This window comes from Lycium ferocissimum, chromosome 2 (genome assembly GCF_029784015.1).
Source record: "Lycium ferocissimum isolate CSIRO_LF1 chromosome 2, AGI_CSIRO_Lferr_CH_V1, whole genome shotgun sequence".
Taxonomy (NCBI): Eukaryota; Viridiplantae; Streptophyta; class Magnoliopsida; order Solanales; family Solanaceae; genus Lycium; species Lycium ferocissimum.
The window spans coordinates 42,834,887-42,853,605 of NC_081343.1; the positions used below are offsets into that span (position 1 = coordinate 42,834,887).

Consider the following 18,719-nt stretch of genomic DNA (forward strand, 5'->3'; position numbering starts at 1 on the left):
AAAAAATTCAAAAATGGATCCAATACTTAAACTCTATGAATTCAATCTTTAAAATTTTTAACATTGAACTTATTGTATTTCTAAAATTATGAGTTAAGATCTACGAGTATTATTTATTGTAATTATAATTTACAGATAAATTTATACTCCCACTGAAAGGATTGAGTTCAAAAGAACCCAATATCGGAATATTGCATCCGCCTTATAATAAAAATATTTAAACCCTCTTTAATATCTTTAATGAAATTTCTGATTTTCCCGCAAATCTACTAATGCAGCTAGTGAAGTGACAGTAATGGAATAGTAGTATTAAGTGATGAAGAGCTCGTGAGAAAGAATATTGTTCTCGTAGACACAATGGGGACTAGGGGTGTACAAAGAAATCAACAAATCGCACCAAACTGATAATTCGAACCAGATCGAGAAAAAAATTCGACTAGCGGTTTGGTTTGACTTAGTTTGGTTTTAAAAAGAAAAACCCGAACACTATTGGTTTGATTCGGTTTTAACTAAAAAACGTCAAACTGAATCAAACCAACCAGACATTACTTTATAAAATTTCAAAAATATTTTATACATAAAAATATTCATTTATAATGTAATTATAAATGTTTCTTAAACTTTTTCATAGTTTTTTGTCCTTTAACACATTATTTCAAGCTTGAAACTAGAATTTTGAATAGTCCAATAAGTTTTATAGCCCATAGATATTAGTAACTCAAATAAAACTCAACAAAAATCAAATCAATACTAATGCTAACAAAAGAAATTCAATTCTAACACTAGGAATGACAATAATATTGGATATATATTCTTTAGTTTTATATTGGTTTAGAAAGTGAAAATACATAACTTAATTTTTTTTTTTTTTCTTTATATCTAGTCATGTAATTAATACTCATTAGCCGCACTTATTTTAGCACGACTTAGTACTTTTAGATTAAGATCATTTTTTCTATATGCCTTAAAAATTAGTCGTATTTATTATAGCATGACTTAGTACTTTTAGATTATGATTATTTTATTTTATGCAATTTTATTACTTTTTTTTGTTGAATATTTTAGTACAATACCATCTCTCATCTCACATTTAGTGTTATTTTATTAATAAATATCTTAGTTAGATAGTCATCGAAAATCTTACTAGGACTTGTCACAAAGAAATATTTGAACCCGACCCTTTTCTAGAAGCCGAGTTATATGTTTTGTATGAAAACTTTCTTAAGTCATAAAATGAAATGCATAATGGAAGCTTTTCAAAAAATATCAAGTAAAAATCGAATAAATAAAAAATCCCTAAATAAAGCAACAAGACCGGCAGGAAAAACCGAAGTTGAAAAATTCATGACTTTACTCGTTGGTTTAACCAAATTTTGGAACATCCTTGATTTATAGATTTAAAAAGGGACGTCAGTACATTTAATAATGTACCGAGTATGTTGAATAACAACATTTGGTTTATGTAACTTTAAGAGATAAAGACCGTCATGCGTATGACACGCATGCTTAGCCTTTAAAAAACATTTCTATCAATAGTACCATGGGACCATTAATCTTTACATATATAGTATAATTCGCCGCAAGGCTCGATGTTATTCGTTAGCCCGCGTCCGGCAATATCTTTGTTTGTTTATACAGTTTTCAACTCATAAGTCAGACCATATATAGGCTAAGAGCTCTGAAATTTTGTACCGTTTGGCCACGAAGAATAACATTAAGAGAAAATTTTCCACTTTTGGAATTTTTCATCCCACGATTTTTTTTTCCTTTATTTCGAAATCAACATGAAATCATTTTTGTCATAAAAATTTCAATTGTGCATATCCATCATTACTTGGAGTTGTACATATTTGAAGTTTGAAAAACACCTAAAACCTTATTTTTTACTTTATTTTCATTTTCAATACTTCCGTTTTGCCATTCAAGACACCAATACAACCATTCATACGATTGTTAGACCCATCGTGCCATACGCTCGTCTTAAACCCTTAATTAAAATCCTTTTAGAAGAAATGGGCGCATCTCCCCAGCTTATATTCGACATCATTATATCAACAACCAATCAACAACAACAATACCAACATCATCAATACCATTATCCATACCAAAATTCCAAATAAAGTGAAAAATATTTGACTATTTTCTTTATAAAGGCCAATAACAACATCCTACAAGATAAATATATATATTTTATATAAAATTCTCTTCAAACCTCAATCCATAATTCAATAACATCGTAACCTTTATGCAAATATCCTTAATCCATATTGATAAAGAAAGAAATTCAAATCTTGTATTTACTCAAGTAACAAGTTCATCCCAAAAATTAAAAAAAAGTATTACAGTCTCCACTAGTATTAAAGAAGGACCTGAATAGAATTTCTAGAGAATTTTTTATATGAAAAATGGGGTTTTCTTATTCTATCGAGTATATTATGTGGAAATAAATAAATAATGTAATTGAAGAGTCATAAACTAAGTAGGCGTTTGGTCATGAAAACCCAATTTATATTTTTCACTTTATTTCAAAAATTTTGAAGTTGGAGTTGAAGATGGAGTTGTGTTTGGTTATAATTTTGTAAAAGAATATTTAGTTGGTTTGAATTTATGATTTAAAAAATGCAATTTAGATTTTAGGTGGGACCATCTTTTTTTTCAGCTATCTTTGTTTGTTTATACGGTTTTCAATTCAGACCATCAAATTTTGTACCGTTTGGCCACGAGAATTTTCCACTTTTTCCCCTGATTTTTTTCCACTTTATTTCGAAATCAACGTTTTGTCATAAAAATTTCAAGTGCCACTTGGAGTTGTACATATTTGAAATTTGAAAAACACCTAAACCTTATTTTTACTTTTTTTTTTTCATTTTCAATACATTCAAACAACCAAATATTCTCGTAAAAACTATTTCCAACTTTTGAATAAAGTGAAAAAATGATTTTTGAGCCTACTTAAAAAAAATGAAAGTTCTCATGGCCTAGTATTAAAAAGGGGTCCGGAATTTATAATAGTCTTATTCTATCGAGTATATTATGCGGAAATAAATATAACAATTACTACTAAGTATCAGAAAATCAAATACAAATCTAGAATGTCAATCTTCTCCAAGCCATAAGATTCTTTTTAAGCGGAGTATCAAATTTTCTGTTAATACAATGCACTATTTTCTTGAGGTCAAACAAACAATTTATGGTTAAACAAAATGGAAGGAACAGGTAAAGGAAAAAACATTTCTTTTGGTTGTAGAAAAGGAAGGAATAGATAATGCAGTTGGAGTTTGGCTTGTAACTCTTCTATTGTATGATTTTGGCTCGTCATCTTATGTGATCGTACTTTGCATATTCAAGTTGATTTCATATATAGCGACACAATTTTTATTTTATATTTAAACTGTTAAATAATTCTTATTACAAAATACTTGTTCAATCTTACCTAATTATATCACAAATTTTAGAAAATTATATTTGTAAACATAAAGTAACTCAACTTGTTTTAATAATCACAGAAAGTTATTAGAAGAAAATACAACAGACATTTTATATGATGCTTATTGCTCATGCAGAATTGAATGATTTTTTGTTATAAAAAGTTATTTAGTGAATTGTTGTGATACTTAGGCAAAGCGTAATGATTATTTTTGTTATTAAACGTAGTTTAGTAACTTTTTGTGATACATTGAGCAATATTTATGTTTAAAAAGAAAAAAATACTAGTAACTTTGGTGCAATAAAATGAAATTTGATCTAATCATATAAAAGAAACAAATTTTCCAGTATATACTATCTAAGTTTATCTTCATGCATGTTGCATGTGGCTCACAAGTCGCAAATCAAGTGAGTTGTAGGCTGATCGAAATGTTAGTATCAATTGGTTTTCACTAGTATTAGAGAAAATTTGCCAAATATAATAAATTGAAAATCAAAAAGGCTTAAAATTGAATAATTGAGCGATGTCACGTTCCAACGACATAAAACAAAGGGACTAATATTATATTAATTTTCTCCTCAACATTTTTTTATAAGAGTTAATTATCATTTCTATCCCGGGGGTTCTTAAGCATAACAAAAAAAAAGTTACTTCTTTGTACCTCACTTTGTGTGGAAGAAAAGCATTACTTTCCCACTTCTCCGACTTTATCACCTGATAATATAAATATAAATATATGAATGATTCCTCTATAACTTTTTATTACTAAAATTATACCATCCATAAGAAATATGAAAAATAAAAAATTACTCCCCTATTGCGGACTTCAACAGTTTATTGTTTTATTGCTTCCCAATGAAGCACTAATAGGTAAATGGTTCTATATTGCCAATTTAGGAGCAAGAATACCACTATGGCTTTATTAGGGGTGCATGCTTAAGGATGCTAGTCAATATAACTGCAGTTATGGTGTTTGAGACATCTAGTCAAGTCGCGGTACCAATTAATTAGGATCAAAGGTTATATCGATAAATCTATTTTAGATGAAGTGTTTGCTAAACGTCCATTTTTGTTGGAGCTTTTGTATGTCATTAGAAAATCTAGCGAAACTTCTAGTGTTGGAGAACCTAAATTTTAAATGTTGGTTAAGATGGATCCAAAATAAAGTGGTATGAACAGTAAAAATTCGTATAAATGAGCTGATTTACGTCACAAGGAGGCAGACAACTCATTTATACGGATTCACTAGTATAATTTTTTTATCTACCGCATTGCGGCTAATATGTCAGGATTCGCGCGCGTGAGGCTCGCATTCGGGGGGAAGCGTTTCCTACTAAAAGATTTTTTCATATCTAAGAAATTACAAAGCCTCGATTAAGGGAGGAAAAGGTTTTATCCATTGCATCAAATCCTTAGATGGTTCCGCTTTGTTAGTTCATTGGGCTAAATTTCCTTTTATAAAAATTATATATATGTATAGGTTGACATACTTATCGTTAAGGTAACGGAGACAAACTTTAAATTGTGGCATAAAAGAAGCCAATTCTGCAAATACCCCTTGCATGTACTAACAAAAATTTGGTGGGTATATTCACAGCTAATCTAAAAGTATTTGGTCTCATTTTTTGTACTGTTCCTAATTGAGTAATACAAGATATTATAGGTCTTATGTTTTTTCATATCACAGTATCTACGTTAGCTGGTGAAGAAAAAATAAGATATTTTATGATGACAAAATGAGTTTATTAAATTTGTTGTTGTGTTGATGAGTTAATGATTGGAGTTTGTTTTATGATCTCTGGAACTTATGTTTCAAATCCGGATTGTTATGTACTAGTAGATTTGGCCATTTAATCGTGTGTTAGATTGTTGAAATTTGAAAAACGTATTTTTGTGAAGAAAATTTTAAATAATTGAACATCAGACATAAATACCCGAGCTTTAGTCACACATGCCTAAAGTACATACAAAAATTGATTGAACTTCAACAATTACTCAGATAAAATTTGTAACTTCGGATACAAATTTTGCAATTTCTTTTTAAACCTCAATTACAGCTTAAAAAATTGCCCCAAAATCGGGTATTTTTGTACTTTGCCGGTTCGTCCTCTTGTTTTGCCACCTATCTTTTGTTTGAAAACATTAAAGAACCCAAAATAATGTCAAAGTAGTTGGTCATTTGCACTTTGTCCCTAGTTTTTGCTGGTCTTTAATTTTTGCCCTAAGATTTTTTTTTTGTGGGGCATAAGTTCATAATTTCGCATCATAATATTTCATAAATTATGCTTAGTTAGACAAAATTCAATTGCTAGGGACAAAAATTAAAGACCAACCCATTTAAAGGGATTAAAGACCAGCCCATTTGAAGGATAAACCTTGCAATTTCTTCGGGGCAATTCGCACGATTGCCACATGTTGGGGTGCTCTTTAATTTTGTCCTCAAATAAGTGGTCTTTAATTTTTTTCCTTGACCTTGTAAGTAATAAAAATTGGCCGAAAATATTCGTGACATTCTGGTTCGAATCTGAACAAAGTAAAAAAAATTCGCAAGACAAGGTTTCATAACAAACTATGCCTATTTGGGCAAAGTTACATAGAAAGTATCTCTTATTCGGCATAGTTTTGTAGAAACTAAGTTATCCTACAGAACTATACCACAAGACATAGTTTACCTAGAAAGTATGCCTTGTCCCGGCGTAGATGCAACAGAAATTAAGTTATCTACGAATTATACCTTAAGGCATAACTTTACGAATAATCATGATGTTTATGAAATATTGTCTTGCGAAATTGTTTTTTTGACCGTGCTAGGGCTTGAACCCAAAATTCCTAATTTCATAGACCAACGAATAAAGGTACTTTAGCCCATAAATTTTTATTAAATGAGAAGTACGGGCAAAAATTAAAGACCAGCGCTTTGAGGGACAAAATTAAAGACCAGGTTATATGAAGGCCAAAAAAAAAAAAAAAAATCTTCATTGGTTCATCACCAGTTGAGTCCATAATTTTCAGCCCACACCACAATACTCAATCCAGCCCATACCCGAAATTGACCCGAGTTCAATTGGCAAATCCAACCCAATTCCCTTATTTTTCTTCTTACCCTAATCTCTTTCTTTTTTCTTTCTTTTTCCCTAAAACCCTCCAGCCGCCCCTCCTCATCTTCATCTCTTTCCACTCTCTCTTCCGCTCCTCTCACGTTCTCTCCACTCCTCTCTGCCACTTCCACCACGCCGTAACAATGAAGAAGAAACAAAAATCCACCACCACCTTCACCTCTACAGATTTGAAATCCCTAATTTGTGACCACAGGCTCTTCTTCGACAAGCTAATTGACCTAATTCCACCTAGATTCTACCTCCCTAAAGATGAACCCGACACCTGGTATCGTGGTCTCCCTAAAGCCGCTAGAGCATCCTTAAAAAAGCAATCCAAAGAAAACCTCAAAAAAGCCCGTCGCAATCGCCTTGACCCTGAAAAGAAAGAGCAGTCCTCAACCCTCGGACAACTCCAACAATCCCTTCAGAATAAGCAAACAACTGATGACGTGGATGATCATGTTGAATCCAAGCCCATTAATTTGGAAGATAACCCTAACCCTAATAATGATAATGATAACTCCTCTGTTACGTATGAAGAGTTGAGGCAAAGGCTACGTAGAAAGATCGAAATGCTCCGTGGTAATCGAGGTGATGGGGAGAGTTTGGAGAGCAATAGAGCGCGTAAAAGAAATGAAAAGGATGGATTTTTAGCGAAATCCGAGGGTAAGAAGAGAAAGAGAGGTGAAGAGGGAGCAGAGGAAGATAATGGGGAAGTTAATATAGAGTTTGGGAAGGTTAAGATTGGTGACGATGATGATAAGAAAAAGAAGAAGAAGAAAGTATCGAAGGCGAAAGAATTGGAAAGGTTGAAGAGGTTGGAAGAAGTGAAGAGAGAGGATAGGACGTTGGCGGATAAGGAGGCGTGGAAAGCAGCGGAAAAGAAGGCAATGGGAGTTAAGGTTTATGATAATCCTAAGTTGTTGAAGGAGAGTATGAAGAAGGAGAAGAAAAGGAAAGAGAAGAGTTCGCAAAAGTGGAAGGAAAGAATAGAGACTACGGAGAAGTTGAAGAACGAACGACAACAGAAGAGAAGGGATAATATTGCTGGTAAAGCTAAGGAGAAGAAGATGAGGAAGATTGCTAAAAGGGAGAAGAAGCTTATGAGGCCGGGATTTGAGGGACGAAAGGAAGGCTATATTACTCAGGATAAAAGCTAAACTGGTCATGAACTCTTTTCGTTTGTTTACTTATGTTGAATTTAGATGCAATTTCATTTGGAGAGAAAGTTTTGTGATTGTTCTGAAATCTTTTAGTAATTCTGTGCTAGTCAAGTTTAAACCTTATTTAGTAACATGTCGGTTAAGTAGCCTATCCCAACTGGTTTGGGATTGAGGCATTGTTGATTTGTAGTAAAATGTTGGTTCATTATTTGTTTTCATGAAGTTATTAGCATGATAATATATGCTTGTTACCAAATATCATTAGTTTGAGTAGAACATATTGTCTACATGCATTTCTCATACAGATGGTGGAAATGGAACAAATATGAGATGAAACGTGGATTGTTTTTTCTCTGAAACATATTTACTTGGCATTGTCAGCATCTCTTTTATGAATAAATATTTACATGTAAAATGGCTACATATATGTTTCTAAAATTTAGCTACACCCTTGAGAGATAGACCAACCTATGCCCAAGTGTCATGACCTGATGTCATTAGTCTATTTCAGTGGTAGGCTAGTTTCTATCACGCTCTACTTGAAAAGCTTGCTTTCTTAAACAAAGTACTTTATTTTTTTAAGAGCCCTTTGAGAAGCTAAGCTCCTTCAGAATTCAGATAGTAAGATTGTCTTTACTTCATAATGCTCGTGATTATTAGATGATAGTCATTTTGTCGTTCAAATATAATCTCTGTACGTGTAGTTAGTAACTACGGAGTAATTGAAAACTGAAAGCACAAAGCTTTAAGCACAGGCTTAGCGAAGAAAAAAATAAAAAATAGAAATGTAATGCAACTAATTTAACTATAAACACAAATTATAATTAGTTGGAGAAAAGAATGGAAAAGTTATAATTAAGATACAGATGGCTTGTTCTGCTGTTAAAGATGTGAAGGTGCACTCACCTTATCACCTTGACGCTTACACTAAAAGTGCCAGTTAAGCAAGGCGAAGTAAACAACTTTGGTTCACCGAGCTTCAGGGCTTAAGCTCGCTTTAGGTGACCCTCTAAGAACACTATTGACGAACTACACTTCTTTCAATTGTGATATTCCCAAATGATTGAGAATGTAACGTGAAATTTAGTCACGCAAATAGAGATTTCATTGTTAGGTAGTGGAGTTGTAGACATATGTTGTGAACTGATCCATAATTTCCTGCAAGTGTCCTGGTTATGAATCTTGCATGTTAAGGGCTGAAGGACCAGAAAGTAGTAATACCAGTGTCACAGTTCCAGTACTTCAGATGAATGCTGCGGCTGTAGGGTTTGAATTCATCAGCTTTGGGGCTAGTACTACAACAGGGCTTTGATATAAGATGTAAAATTGATAGTAAAGCGTGCAGTGAATGTACTGACACAAAGGGGAAATGTGGTTATGATGCTTTTATGGAGCAAACAACTTGCTTTTGTCCGGGTCCTCCTTATGAAGCTGCTTCTTGTTCAGTTGCTGCTTTTGGCTACCAACCACCATTACCAATATCTAAACCATCCTCAGTCCCAGGTACATGTTCTTGCTTTCCTAAGAACTATTTCCAGCTCAATTTGACCTTCTTAATCTTGACTTCGATGGATTTTGTTCACTCGGTCCTTTTTCTTTTTCTTGTACCCAATTGACTATTTAATAAGTTTGAGCTAACTCAAGGATAACGACAAGAAGTACCAGTGTTACTCCAATGTAGATCCATGGCTACATTATATAAACTGATACTGTAAAGCTAACAATTATCAATATAGTCATACTTATTCTCATTTTTTAACAATTATCAATATAGTCATACTTATTCTCATTTGGAGAGAATGTTTTGTGATTGTTCTGAAATCTTTTGGTAATTCTGTGCTAGTCAAGTTTAAGTTTTTTTTTTTTTTTTTAAGGTAACGTGTCGGTTCATTAGCTTATCCCAACTGGTTTGAGATTGAGGCGCTGTTGATTTATAGTAAAATGTTGGTTCATTATTTGTTTTCATGAAGTTAGCAAATATCATTAGTTTGAGTAGAAGATATTGTCTGCATACATTTCTCAAACAGATGGTGGAAATGGAACAAATATCAGATTGACCGTTGATCTTTTTGCTCTGGGACATATTTGCTTGGCATTGTCAACGTTTCTTTTCTGAATAAGTATTTTACATGTAAACGGCCATAACAACAACATACCCAGTGTAATCACACAAGAAAATGGCCATACATATATTCCTAATAATTCAAAACTTAGCTACACCCTTGACAGATAGATAGACTAACTTATGCCCAAGTGTCATGACCTGATGTCATTAGTCTATTTCAGTGGTAGGCTGGTTTCTTTCATGCTCCAAAAGCTTGCTTTCTTAAACAGAATACTTTCCTTATTTAGGAGCCCTTTGAAAAGCTAAGCTCGTTTGGAATTCAGATAATACAATTCTCTTTATAGCGCTCGTGACTATCCGATGATATTCACTGTGGTGCTCAGATTTAATCTCTGTACCTGTAGTAACTACAGAGTAATTAAAAGCGGAAAGTGCAAAAAAAAAAAAAATGCTATTGTCCGTTGGAGCTTCAAGCTCAATTAAAGCTCGGGCTTTGGCGAAGAAAAAAACAAAAAACAGAAATGTAATGCAAAACGATGTAACTATAAACAAATTATAATTAGTTGGACAAAAGAATTGAAATATTTGATTAAGCTATGTATATGTTGTTCTGCCGTTAAAGATGTGAAGGTGCACACACCTTAGCACTTTGATGCCTACAGTAAAGCGCCAGTTAAGCGAGGGGAAGCAAAAAATTGGGCTCACTGAGCTTTAGGGCTTAAGTGAGCCTTTAAAAACACTGTTGACTAACTATACTTCTTTCAATTGTGGAATTATCAAATGATCGAGGATATAAAGGGAAATTTAGTTAAGGGGGAGTTTCTAGTAAATTATCAAGATTTTCCATATTTTCCCCGGCCCGGAGTTTCGTGGGCCGGGCTTAGGATTTTATAGGCAGTTACCTGATCATTGGAATTCAATTTGTTGGGGGGTGGGGCTGTTGGTGATAATGCAATGAAAGGAAGTTTGTTGATGAGGGAAAAGATGGGCTTGAGAGGTTAAGGCAACGGGTGTTGGAACATGGAAATGCGGGTGCGGTCCCCCCCGGGACGAGTAGTTTGTACTCGTATATGGGAGAGGTGGAGGAGAAGAAATGATTAGGCCTGCAAAATATATGAGAGCTGGGTTGGGTGGACGAAACTACCTACTAAGATCAAATGCTTCAGCTGGATAGCCCTCAATAATGCCAGCCTTACTATAGATAATCTCAACAGGAAAGGACTTCAACTGGTCAATGGGTGTTTTTTTTGCAATTGCCAGCTGGAAACAGTCAATCACCTCTTTCTTCATTGTCCAGTAGCTTTTAATCTTTGGAGCTTGTTTTTCACTATTTTTGGATTAAGTTGGGTGATGCCTCAGAATCTGAGAGAGGCATATGTGAGTTGGAGAAAATGGAAAGTTGATAAGGCCATCAAGAAGACCTGGTTGATGATCCCTGCTGCTATTTTTTGGAGCCTTTGGAATGAGAGAAACAGAAGGTGTTTTGATGGCATCTCAACTCCAAGTCACTCTCTTAATGCTAAATGTTTAGTTCATCTCTTTTGTTGGACAATGTTGTCCCCAGTAACCAGTTCAGTACAGTTTTTGGATTTTATTAGCACTTTAGCTCTTGACTGAGACATTGTATTTGAGGCAAACAATGTTCTCCTACACTTTTGTTCTTTTGTAATTAGCCTCCTGTAACTTTGCATCTTCTTGATGCGTATCTATGAAACTTCACAATATATATATATATATATATATATATATATATATATATATATATATATATATATATATATGAGAGCTGGAGGTTTTGAAGGGAGTGCAAGTAGGATTAAGCATAATGAGGTGGATCAAAGTGCATTAAAGAAGTCTTTTTTGCTTATGGTGAAGCTAATTCGTGACAATGCTAATCTCAAAAGGAGTTATTTGGCTGATGGAAAGCAGGGGCGTTTGCAATGTCTTGCTTGTAACAGGTGTGAGGATGTACTTGGGTTACATTGCATCTGTAATGTTATTAGATTATTACATATATTTGTTTGTGTTTGCTGTTCAAAAAAAATAAAAAGAATTTCTGCTAAAAAAATATTTGTCTGTGTTGATTTAGTTCTGATAGGACTATCTTTCGGTAAGTAGTAAAATGACCTTCGGTGCAACTTCTCTTCAGTAGACACTGACTTTCATAAACAATACTAAAAGCATCTACTGAAGAGAAGTTCTTTTTTTCTGTGCTTTAGTTCGGGGTTACACCTCCTGGGTCTTAATCTACAGAGCAGTTGTTTTTTCCTAGATGCCCACGATAATTAATTATTGGTTTGTGCTCTCCAAGCTTTTGAATTAAAACCTTTATTCAACATACTGTTGCTGAGGTCAGTGATGTGTCTTTCAGGGATCAGTTTCCAGACCATTCCTGTCATATTTTGACTATTGTAGTAAAAGATATAGTATGTAAGTGTTAAGGGTCTTTAAGAGGATAAAGAACTAAACTAGTTCCAAGTTAATTGGAGAAATTGTTTGATTCTTGTAGAGCACTGAGATAACTAACATTAGTTCTTAGCTGACATCAGGAAGCTGTCATGATCAAGTTTAATTTGGAAACATGTGGCAAATAATGGTTGAGCTTGTGTCTTGACTTGTCAGCAAATAACTACGTGGTTTCAATTTAGAAAAAGAACGAGTCTGCTTTGCGTTGTCAATTAAGCTTGTCGTGTAACTCGTTACCCACGGTACTTTGAGGTCTGCTCAAGACTTCCCTGGGGCAGAACAGGAACTGACTTCCCTTATGTCAAGAAGCACTGACACAACTAACATTAGTTGTTAGAGATGCTGACATCTGGAAGCTGTCATGATCAAGTTTAATTTGGAAAAATGTGGCAAATAATGGTTGAGGTTGTGTCTTGACTTGTCAGCAAATAACTAGGTGGCTTCAATTTAGAAAAAGTACGAGTCTGCTCTGTGTTGTAAATTAAGCTTGTCGTGTAACTCGTTACCCACGATACTTTGAGATCTGCTCAAGACTTCCCTTGGGGCAGAGATTGGATGGCCTGTTTTCAGGTATGCTCTTATTAAAAATAAAAAAAGGTTCTGATAGGCTGTTCAAATTTATTTGTCTTTGCCCTTGAATGTTGGAAAATGTGCTAGAACTCTCTCCCTCTCTCTCTCTCCAATCTTCATATCTCTGAAGCTGTTATTGTGATGTTTAAAAAGTTTAGCTCTAGTATATACTAAATGTTGTTTCCCAATTAGTTTTGGATTGAGTTGTTTGGTCCGTCATTCATTTGTGTAGGTATCGTTGAATCCTTGTTTCTTTTTTCTGAGATGGCATTCTTGAAGCCACATTGGTTGCTAGATAAGCTACCTTTCTTATTAATCATCTTGTTCTCAAGCTTAAGGATAGTTGTGGTAGTTCCATGGTAAGTTTGCTCCATAGCGACCTATGTTATTAAAAAGCCATCGCTCCGTCGCGGCTAAGCGAAGTAAGGGGTTATTGCTTCTGATGGATAAAGTAAAATAAGTGAAGTGTTGTGAAGAGAGACCGAGAGACCTATCCAGTTGTTAGTGAGAACAGTAGGGCAGTTTTGGTTCAACTTTGGCGAAACATCTAATTAGTTGCTTAAGGCTGTCCAAGGTAGGTCTCTTATCGTTTCAAATATTTAGTATGGTGTATTGTGTCATCGGTCAAACTAAGCCAGTTTTTTTTATCAGGATAACGAGGGTAATATAAATTCCAAGTGGGTATTTGTTTGATTCAACATACCATTCATCTTCTATCATTATCCCTGTACAGGTTCAGAGATGCTACTTAAACCTATGACTGCTTTTAAAAAGCACTCCCTCCGGTTCATAATAAGTGTCCACTTAACCTTTTTATTTTGGTCTGAAATAAGTGTCCCCTTACATAATCAAGAAGGAATGAATTATTTTCTTCCAAATTTACCCATATTTAGATAAGTGAGTATTTATGTAATCAAGAAAGTATAGTAATTAGGTATTATATAAATAAGGGTAGTTTTATCAAAATATCTGTTTTTTTCTCGGAGTTTAGTATTTTCTTAAAAGGTGTGCTAAAGGTATAAACTAGTGGTATAGTCACGGATATATGAAGCTAGGGAGGGCTGGTCCAAATACGTGCGGGGTTGGGGTGGGGGTGGGGTGGGTGGGGGGGGGGGGCATTCTATATGCTTTTCTACACTTGCATATTTGATTGATAGTTGTAGCTGGGTGGCTACACTAGCTCTAGCTATACGGAGCTTATTGTGTTGTTGATTCGTTCTTCTTTGAGGTGAGGCTATTATGTACCTTGGAAGCTACTCCATCAAAATTGGTTACTTGAGCTATAGCTCTATCCAGGTTGTCCTGTGTTGACGATCACTGTGAGTCTCGAAAGAATTTCAAGAGGTTTGTTCTATCGATGAAGTTGCACTTTAGTTTGAGATGAGTTGAGTTGCCTTTTCGGTTCTAAGGGTAGAACAGTTCAAACTTCGTATCTCCACAGCTCAGTGCCAATCCAACTTCTTATCTTCATCTGTTTGCCTATTTTCTTGGTAGATTGGTGTTTTTCCCCCTTACTTGCAAGTTTTTTTGAAGCTTGGGTCAAGGTATTCTTCCTATTCAATAGAAGAGGAGAAAAGGCAGGTATTCCTAAAATATAAATGGCAGAACTTAAACAGTCATTAAGTAGGCGTTTGGACATACATATTGTTAGCAAATTATGTGTATTTTAGCTTCAAAACTTCTTTAAAAGTGTTATGAACAGTGAAATACTATTGGAGTAATAGTTTTCACTCACAAATGTCAACCTTTTTAAAGTGAAATTCATGTGCACTATCGACTTCTGAATACTCTTTTAACTTAAACATCAAATATTCATTTTTCAACCTCAAGCAATGAACTGTTGAGCTATACATCGCAGTGTCCAGTGCACAGGTGTGGGGAATATGCTTTACCCCAGTAGTCTACCAAAGTGACTTTTAAAAGCTGAGAGATCACATGGGAAGAAGAATAAGATGGTTAACTTATCAAATTGAACAGAATCCAGAAAAAGGTATCCATATCTAGATAACCACTAAAATCCATAATAGTTATTACAATCCCCCATAAGCGAAAAAACAAAGGTTTAGAAAAAAAAAAAGGCAAAGGCCAAAGAGAAACACACTCAAAATTCCACACTAAAATATGATACAAACTGCAAGGCACTTTGTGCTTGCCTCTCTGTCATGTTAGCTTCCAGCAAACATGTCACGATGGGGCAACAAACATAACCAAACTAATGCCCCTTGAACTTTTTTTTTTTCCTTTTCCTTTTGTGTTAAGGTGCTGCACGTGGCATCATTTTAGTTGAAATGATGTAGGGAATAAATCATCCACTATTTATTCCCTGCAGCAACAGGAATCAAGGGCCTATAATGGGGGAAAGCAAAGGCTCCTCCTTTGTACTGACGTTGATGATGAATCTTATCCTTGAAAGATAAGCCTCTGTTCAAAAGCACGCAAGTAAATAATGGTGCAGTGATGGTGGCGGTCAGTGCCCACAAAATTAAATCAAATGGCATGTGCCATAGGCATTTCCCTGCCCACCCTGCACATGCTATCTGTCCCCTCATAATCATTTATTCCTTCCTACTTTCTCCTCTAAAATATTCTTTCTATACATTAACCAACTCAATATCTTACATTATCAAATCAAATCACTTGGAACACCTAAATTCATCACCCAAAAAAAAAAGAAGGTAGAATATTGTTAGACAATCAACTAGGTTCCTCAACAACTCTTTTTGCTACTTAAAACTATGGCTTAGTAGAGTAGTTGATAAACTAGGAGATGATTAGGTAAATTATAGAGCCAGGGGTGCAGGTCGAGTCGCCAATGCCACGCATTGGAGATGTCGTGGGCAGGCTATAAGGTGGTCGTTGGTGAGGCCGGCTGCCTGCATGAAGGAGTGTATAACGGTGGGGCCCACGTAGCGGAAGCCTCTTTTTACCATGTCTTTGCTTATGGTTTCTGATTTTGAGGTCTTCACTGGAATTTTGTTGCATGCCTTGTATTGTGTTGCAATGGGCTTTTTGTTCACAAATCCCCACAGATATTTGTCGAACGACCCAAATGTCTTCTTTATCTGAAATATAAATCAAGAAATCACACACTTAGATGATCCCCGCATCTAAAATTTTCTTATTTAAGACTAGTAACTTCCCAAATTTTATTTAAGAATCACAAGAATGTAACACTATATGACAGCTCTATTATTCATTAAGCCTAAACACTTATTTAATTATACTAATCTTACTTTCTTAGGGTTGTACTTTCAAGGCCAGGTAGACAATACTTATTCCATATGGCCCATGTGGTTATGTTACTTTAACAGTTGTTAGGTACATGCATGATTAGCTGATTAATTAAATATCAAGACTTTTCCCATCTATGCTTCCCATTAGGGTCTCATAGTGTCATTCTTAACAGAAATGTTGGGAAGGATTGTCAAACAATGGAGACATTGAAATAGAAAGGACAGTTGAAAAGTTAAATCAGTGTTTAAAATTCTTTACAGAGATCATATTATATGATGGTTACCTCTAAAATTCTGTTAGAGTTGTCGACAGCTCCTCGGATTTGGCTAAGCTCTATACCATATTCTACACTTGTTGAAGTTATCTTCTTTTCATTGTACTTGGAAACAATTTCTGGATCAAATCCTGAAAAGGCATCCCTGGAGGAAAGTAGAATCCAAAATACAGCTGAGGCCTCTGAATTTTTTCAAAGTGTTCATCAAGACTTGATTTAAAACCAGCAAAACCTACCTGAATTCTTGCCTTTTCTTTAAAACTGAAGTCCAGTCCGATCCAACTTGTGCACCAGTTAACACCAGCAACTCAAAGAGCAGACTGTGTATACAAAACAAGGAAATTAGTCCAAGAATGAAGTTGATAAATATGCACAAAGCAGAAAAAACAGGGGAACAAAATATGCTAAATATGAACAAAGCAGAAAAAACAGGGGAACAAAATATGCTAATTATGCACAAAGCAGAAAAAACAGGGAACAAAATAAGCTAAATATGCACAAAGCACAAAAAACAGGGGAAAAAATATGTAAAACAGGCACGAAGCACAAAAAACAGGGGAAAAAATATGCTTACTTATCATCATGGACAGGAACTCCCCATTCTTCATCATGGTATGCAATATAGAGTGGGTCTGAAAACACAACAAAGCACCAAAAGCTTTAGTCCTACTTATCGAAGTGCAATAATTTGTGTATCATCCTGTTAGAAGATAGTTCTGAATTGCACTTGAAGGTAGGAAGTGAGGTGCTAATTACCAGAGTTAGGCGTGATAAAGCTGCATCTTTTTTCTTCTCGGGGACTGGGGCTAGCAACCGAGGCGAAGGAAGGGTCCAGAGAAGATACTTTTCCTTCATACTTAGCAGATTTTGTTCTTCCATAATGTGCAATTTTCATTTTCCTTTGCACTTGCGCGTTTGCAACTTGTTCCCTTCTTGCTGCTGCTATGCTTCCCGGAGCCTCGACTATCAACGAGGAAGAATATTTCAATGAAGAAATTTCTGCCGAATTTGGTGATGCTATGCCCCCATTGCTTTTCTTAGGTTTCTTTAACAAAGTTGGGATTTTGTTAGGAGTCCCTTTAGGAGTAACAACTTTCTCAGCGCTCGAACTCAAGCCATTAGGATCAATAGTATTCCCTCTCTTGATAGCTGGTTGCCTTGGCGACTTTATTTTAGGAGAGACCGGTGGAGTTGTTAAAGAACTTGTCTTGACTTTAGTACCAACAATGTTGTGGTTCTTAACACCATTTGGAGTAACAGGAGGAGGAGGAGCATTAGTTGTCTTTTTAAGCGAGTTGCGACGTTCAAAAAGAGGAACTATGTTGCTATGTGGTTGAAGAACAGGACGGTCATTGATCTGGGAGAGGGTTTGTGGGCTGCTTTGCAGTTTAGCTTTGGAAGAACACATCTTTAATTCTTCAGGAAGAGGGGTTGAGGCTTTTTTTTTTTTTTTTTGCTGTTGTATTGAGGAGGTAATGATCAAGCTTAGAATTAAGAAATGAAGGAAGAATGTGAGGGGGTTTTATAGAGAAAAAAGTAAAGCAAGGGGGGTTGTGGGACTTTATGGGGGGAGGTAGGGACAGGGTTATATGGGGGAAGTTGTGAATTTTGGAACATGGAGAGGTTGGGGTCTGCCATACATAGAACCTATTTTCTTGTGAGGGTTGGCACTTTCTTCTGTTTAAAGTGACCACGGGGATGACAGTGACCCAATCCTTACATCTGTATCTGCATTTCTAGGCCCTCCAGAGTACTATTCCCTTTATCCTAAAAAGATTGTCTTAGTTTAACTTGACACGAAGTTTAAAAAATAGAGAAAGACTTTTGAAATATGTGGTGCAAAACAAGCCTTAGATATTTGTGTGGTTGTAAATCATCTCATAAGTTAAATTGTTTCTAAATATAGAAATATGCCAATATTTTAGGATAAACTAATAAGGAAAGTAAGACAATTTTTTTGAGACATAGGGAGTATTTGTTTTGAACAGATCAAATTTGTTCGCGTACTATGTGAAATTGTAATAATTTTTCGTTAGGAAAAAACGCTTTCAACTTTGCTGTGGGCCCTTAATGGAGCTTCGACTAGAGCTTAAAACTCTAGTCAAAAGTTGAGGGGTAAACTTGAACTCTTTTTTTCCGAAGAATTTAGATACGTCCACATTTAATGTTGGAGCGTTGTTAATGTCAAGTAAATACGGAATAATTTGTTAACGACAAGAATATAAATGAACTAAAGTTTATTAAGTTGGAGGAATGGAAATGGTGCCAGTGCCAGCAGGTCAGGGACCTCCCTTTTTCATAGGCAGCCCAACCAAGTTCGATAAAAACCGGAGCTGGAGTGGGCATGAGGTTTTGGGGCCAGAAAATGACCAATCATTGCTCTCTTCTTTAGAGCTGGCTTGTATTTTCGTTTTCTTTCTTT

At 35.1% G+C, this 18,719-nt stretch overlaps 2 protein-coding genes across 2 annotated transcripts; one reads left to right on the forward strand and one right to left on the reverse strand.

The window, feature by feature from the left end:
- The first annotated feature begins 4,369 nt into the window (after positions 1-4,369).
- LOC132047613 (uncharacterized) lies at positions 4,370-7,896 on the forward strand. Its single transcript, XM_059438633.1, has 2 exons — positions 4,370-4,423; positions 6,576-7,896. Exons 1-2 carry the CDS (start codon positions 4,370-4,372, stop codon positions 7,683-7,685), a joined length of 1,164 nt encoding a protein of 387 aa, XP_059294616.1. The 3' UTR covers positions 7,686-7,896.
- A 6,862-nt stretch (positions 7,897-14,758) lies between these two features.
- On the reverse strand, positions 14,759-17,795 carry LOC132038433 (uncharacterized). Its single transcript, XM_059429106.1, has 5 exons — positions 17,054-17,795; positions 16,872-16,929; positions 16,534-16,617; positions 16,307-16,442; positions 14,759-15,851 (listed from the first exon to the last, which is right to left on the reverse strand). Exons 1-5 carry the CDS (start codon positions 17,703-17,705, stop codon positions 15,570-15,572), a joined length of 1,212 nt encoding a protein of 403 aa, XP_059285089.1. The 5' UTR covers positions 17,706-17,795; the 3' UTR covers positions 14,759-15,569.
- Positions 17,796-18,719: the final 924 nt, after the last annotated feature.

What these genes read in the sequence shown, in the direction of transcription:
- LOC132047613 (XM_059438633.1), top strand. Translation starts at nt 4,370, where the DNA reads ATGCTAGTCAATATAACTGCAGTTATGGTGTTTGAGACATCTAGTCAA. An exon ending in AGACATCTAGTCAAGTCGCG is followed by an intron (nt 4,424 to 6,575) that starts GTACCAATTAAT and finishes AAAACCCTCCAG; the next exon opens with CCGCCCCTCCTCATCTTCAT.
- LOC132038433 (XM_059429106.1), bottom strand. Translation starts at nt 17,705, where the DNA reads ATGTGTTCTTCCAAAGCTAAACTGCAAAGCAGCCCACAAACCCTCTCC. An exon ending in GTTCCTGTCCATGATGATAA is followed by an intron (nt 16,618 to 16,871) that starts GTAAGCATATTT and finishes TTGTATACACAG; the next exon opens with TCTGCTCTTTGAGTTGCTGG. An exon ending in ACTCTAACAGAATTTTAGAG is followed by an intron (nt 15,852 to 16,306) that starts GTAACCATCATA and finishes TTTATATTTCAG; the next exon opens with ATAAAGAAGACATTTGGGTC.